Source organism: Gavialis gangeticus, unplaced genomic scaffold, assembly GCF_001723915.1.
Source record: "Gavialis gangeticus isolate Ggan-Ray unplaced genomic scaffold, GavGan_comp1, whole genome shotgun sequence".
Lineage (NCBI taxonomy): Eukaryota > Metazoa > Chordata > Crocodylia > Gavialidae > Gavialis > Gavialis gangeticus.
In genome coordinates, this window is record NW_017728997.1 from 26,839,753 (window position 1) to 26,845,105 (window position 5,353).

Genomic DNA, 5,353 nt, shown 5'->3' on the forward strand with positions numbered 1-5,353 from the left:
CCCACTACGTCCGGGCTGGTGTCAGCCAGCAGGAGGGTGTGTTCCTCCTGCATGTAGGATTGGCCATGTAGATAGATGCTACTAACCACAGTTATAATAGGTAAAACCCAATGGGTTTAGATGTGATATAGAACCTAATGCTTCAATATTTAAGCCATAGCTAATGATTGAGGACCTCCATGAGGAGGTTTATTCCACATCTTCTGTTGTGTAGGTGACTGTCAGAGATAGGATACTGGACTTAAATGAACCATGCGTCTGTTGCTATAGGGTTACAAAAATGTACAAAGCACAACCTGACATTATTGGCAGTGAAGTTACTGGCATATAGTTAACTGTAATCAAATACAGTTGGTAGCTGGCTGGGAAATCTTATGAGAAGTCTTGGTAGCATGGAAAATTATTTAGTAGTTCTTTCCTGTTGGGGGTGGGGGGGAGATAAACCCTGGGATTAGGAAGCCCACAAGAGGAGCATTGTGTTTCTTTGGGATTTTTTGTCCTTCCGAGGAGGGGATGTCTTCCTTGTTCCAAATGATAAGTCTCTCTCAAGCTCTATATAGCTTGCACAACTAGAGACGTGTTCTTCCAGAACAAGGTGTTGTTTTCTCTTGGTTTCCCTTGGATTGGATTTGGAATGTCTCTCCATAAAACAAAGTCCTCAGTTGTATATAAGACATGGAGGTGCCTTTATTTTAGATTTTAATGAAGTTAGGTAGCCATAAGGGGTGCTGGCAGATGTGAAGCTCCCCACTGTAACTCATAGCACTTCACAGAAAGCATCATGAGTTACAGCAACCCCCCTGCCCCCAACCCAACAGATGTTCACTGTTCGGTTGGGGCATGGCGGGGTGGGGACAATTGAGCTCCACTTTAGAGCTGGTCCAGGGAAGAGAGGCTGCATGTCTGCTGCCTCTTTTCCCTAGCCCTGTGCTCTCTCAGCTCTGGTGCTGGCTTCAGGATGGGAGGGGGGAAGGGAAGGGAAGGAAGGAAGGGAGCTTCGTCTGGGGTTTGCCCAGCCTGTGCTGGAGGGTGGGACAGGTGGATTGGACCCCCCTCACAGCCCTGCTTCCAGGCAGGGACAAGCAGAAGTTAATGAAAGTGTTCCACTTTGAAGCATCTTTATCTGAACTCTCATTAAATAAGGATTAATTTGTTCTGCAATTGGGCACTGTTAAAGCACTCTGTAGCTGTGCCCTTTTGTCAGGGCATGGCTGTAAAGCACTTTTTAAGGGGATGATTGCACAACAAACGTAATTTCTGTCTGTCCAAGATTACAGGAAAGGTCCACTCATTGTTTAGAGTATAAGTGGTAAGTTTTCGGAATAGGAAAAAGTTAAAAAAAGGGTCCTCCAGGGATCTATTATGGGACTATTAACATATTCATAAATGTTCTGGAAAAGGGGTGAGTAGTGAGGTGGCCAAATTTGTGGATGACACAAAATGATTCCAAGTGGTAAAGACCACAGTGGACTGTGAGGAACTTAGAAGAATCTTGCACTATTTAGTGCAATGGGCAACTAAATGGCAGGTGAAATGTAATACAAATGTGTAAAATGATGCACATGGACAAAAATAATCCAAACTGTACCTATACTACAATGGACTCTACATTGGCTGTTAACACAAAGGAAAGAGATCTGGGGAGTCATTTTAAACAGTTTGCTAAAAACATCAGCTCAGTGCTCAGCAGCTGTCAAAAAGAGACAAAATGGTAGGCATAGGAGACTGGTAGGGAGTGCACGGGGGGCACATGCCCCCGACAGGGCCGTCCTCACTGCCAATGCTGCTGGTGGCTTCTATGGGTGCTCGCCAGCCCCGTCCCCACCGTCAACACCTCCACTGGCTTCAGCGGGTGCTCACCAGCCCTGTCCCCACTGCTGCTGCCAACTTCTGCGGGTGCTCCCCCAGACTCAAGAGGCACCAGTTGCCCATGTGATGGGGATTATTAAGAAGGGAACTGTGAATAAAACAGAAAGTATCATTATGTCCCTTTATAAATCCATGTTGCATCCACACCTTGAATACTGTGCCTAGTTTTCATTGCCACATCTTAAAAGGGATTCAAAAGAACTAGAGAAGATATGGAGAAGGCAGAAAGGATGATTAGTGAAATGGAGGGGCTTCCTTACAAGGAGCAACTAAAGAGGCTGGGTCTCTTCAGTTTAAAAAAGAGATGAGGGGGAACATGATAAGGTTTTACGAAGTAAATAGGTATTTATTATTTACTATTTCTCACAGTACAAGGATTAGTGGTCATAAAATGAAACTAGTAGGTAGTAAGTTTAAAACTAACAAAAGGAAGGTCTTTTTCACATGGCCTGTAATTAAGGAATGGAGCTCAATGCCACAAGATGTTGTGGGAGCTGTCAGTTTAATTGCATTCAAAAAGGGATTGGACAAATTCTTGGAGGAAAGGTGTATCAGTAGCTATAGAACATGGGACTTAAGGGTACAACTTCCTAGACTTTAAATGCTGGAGGCTGCAAGGAGGATAGGAACAGGGGAAAAACCCTGATTAGACCCAGTTCACTTGCCCTTTCAGGATCTACTCTCTGCCCCTGTGTGACACAGGATACTGGACAAGATGGAGCTATGGCCTGACGCAGTAAATGGCAGTTCTTATGTTCTCATGAAGTTAAAAAAATTAGCTTCAAAGATAGGTATTTTTATGTGGAGGTAAATCATGAGTATTTTCTAGAAATTAAAGCATACTTGGGGCTCTCCAAAATATTGAAGACAACCATTGGAAAAAGACACTCCTTATAAAACTCCTCTGTCTGTTTAATGTTATGACTAATTTATTGTATAATCACCAAGGAGAGAGCTACCTCCATCATTGGTAAAATCCTGAAGCTTTGTATAGCATTTTGCCTGTGCCTAATACATTTTAGTTTCAATTTTTTTTCCCTCAGCTGCCTTGCTTAAACTCCTACGATAGCTACTGCAGCAATCAAGTAGCAGCCAAAGCTTTACTGGATCACAAGAAACAAGATCATAGAGTGCAGGATTTCCTACAGCGCTGCTTGGAGTCTCCTTTCAGCCGTAAACTGGACCTTTGGAATTTCCTTGACATCCCAAGAAGTCGTCTAGTGAAATACCCATTGCTGCTCAGAGAGATTTTGAGACATACACCAAATGATCATCCAGATCAACAACACCTTGAGGAAGCTGTAAGTTTTTGTAATGCATTTTATAATGTTTAATTATGTCTATAAAAGCATCAGCTGTGAAGAGTGCTGTATAAAACTTGTGGATACTAATTTATAAGTCTAAATATGTAAAGATTTAAATATATATAGATAGATAGATCTATATATATACTTATAAATATATAGATAGATATCTGTAGATGGATAGATGGATATCTATAAAACCAGCCCATATGTTTAAGAAAATGACTTCCCAAAAGGAATTTATTTTCTTACTGGAACATCAGCATTAGCTTCTCTACATCAGTTGCAGTGGGATGCTAGAACCATTGCATAAATGTAAGGGCCTAATTCAAAGGATTAAGAAGTCAATTGCAGGATTTCCAGTCACTTGAATTGACATTTATATTGGGCTGTAAAACAGTGACCCCTGCCCTTTGGTTCCTGGGCAATATGTGGCTCTCAGTATCTTCCACTACTGCTCATGGCCAAAGAAAATTAAAAAGTTAAACTCAAATTGACAGGCAGAGTAATGTCTGATATTGCCTACATCATGTTGGTTGCTCAGTATTGTCCTGGGTTCAGTGATGGTTGGGGACCACTGCCCAAAGGGCTGGATCTAATAAAATACTTGGCTGTCTAAAATTAGGTGTTACCAAACCCCTTCTGGAGTAGAATCCATATCCCACAGTTTATGGCTAGGGACAGATATTACACACAGACTGGTTTAAGTGAACAGAAACTGATGTAAACCTGTAACAGAATATAAGTTCAGTGTACATAAACCAGTTTCAAAATGGCTGAAACCAGTTTGAGACAAACCTGGTTGAATGTAATGATTGAGCTCAAACAGGTTTATGCAACTTCTGTCCCAGGCCCCTTCCTGGTTTAAGTTAAACCAGAGTCCTCCAGCATCTTGACATGCTCTCTCGGCTGTGCTCTCTGCTCCAGTGGAGCAGGACTGGCCCTGCCCCTCTTCTCCCTAGCAGGAGCAGGGACAGACAGGGTGGGGGCCTGGCCAGATGCCAGCCCAAAACGGAGTAGGAAAGAGGTTAATTCCACCCCTCCCCAGCAGGACCTGCATTTCTCCACTGGCTGCTCCAGTGGTGGGAGCATGGCTAGCCCTGGAGTGAACTGGCCGGGGAGAAGATTTAATTCCTCTTCCCCTGTCCCGTGGGCACGGCATGAGCCAGGGTCTTCTGGGCACTCCTCCTTCACTGTTATAGTGGCAGAGGCATGGCCAGAAGCTGGCCAGTATGGCCCCCTTAGGCAGGGGGAGCCAAAAGCAGGATTAATCCCCTGCTTTGAAAGTGGCATGGTAGCATGTGCAGCCTGCTGCTGGGCGGGCCTGGCAGCAAGACACATAGTGCCACACCATGCCGCATTCAAAGCAGTGGCAGCAGTGAGGTATGGATGCAGGGAGCAGAGGCTGAGCACAGCTGTGGCCTGTCCCTGCCCTGTGCAAAGGTCAGGACCCTACATGCCCCCTGTTTGCTCCCCGGTGCTGCACTGGCTCTGGAGGAGCTGCCAGGCTCCAATTACCTCACGGCCTGGCCTAAACCAATTCACTGTGAATGGGGCCCCGGCTGGGCCGGGTCCTGAGGCAGAACCACAGTGCAGGAGGGAGTGGGGCAGGGGTGGATGATTCACCCTGCCCCTACCTCACTCTCTCAAGGTGTCCCCCGTTTCACACCCCCCAGCCCAATTAAAAGGAACTTGCCTGCCTGCCTGCACCTGGGCCTGCTGTGACTGTGCAGGTATCTGAGTGTGTGCATGCCCCTCCCCCCTGTGGCTGGGCTACTCTCTGGCTATTTTTGCTGCCCTGCATTTGTGGGGGCTGAGCCCTGTTAGCCCTCCCTTTCCACTGCCTATGAAGGCAAGGCTCACATTTTTCTTCCTGAGGCTGGAGGCAAACAGGGGAAGGAGCAGGAGGCTGGAGACCCACCAGGGGTGGGGGAGAGTGGGGGGAATGAATGGGGAGTGGGGAAATGAATGGGGAGCTGGGGGAACCAACGGAGGCAGGGGGAATGAGCTTCCTGCTCGTTCTCCTATCCTCTCCAGCCTCCTGCTTGTTCTCCTGCTCATCTTCAGCCTCCAGAGGCTGGAGAAGAGCAGGGGAATGAGCAGAAGTGGGGGAGCTGTAGCTCCTAGCAGGGCCTGAGACCCTGCAGGCAGGGTAGTCCATGTGCTGTCGGGGGGGGGGG

The 5,353-nt window shown here is 46.5% G+C and overlaps 1 protein-coding gene across 3 annotated transcripts in view; it reads left to right on the plus strand.

Annotated features, from left to right (window-relative positions):
• The window catches only part of ARHGEF3 (Rho guanine nucleotide exchange factor 3), a 348,570-nt gene that overhangs the window by 325,647 nt on the left and 17,570 nt on the right, over nt 1–5,353 (plus strand). For all 3 annotated transcript variants that reach the window (XM_019504995.1, XM_019504997.1, XM_019504996.1), the window contains one exon: nt 2,913–3,170. In XM_019504995.1, coding sequence (XP_019360540.1) covers nt 2,913–3,170 — 258 coding nt within the window. The remainder of the gene's footprint in view (nt 1–2,912; nt 3,171–5,353) is intronic.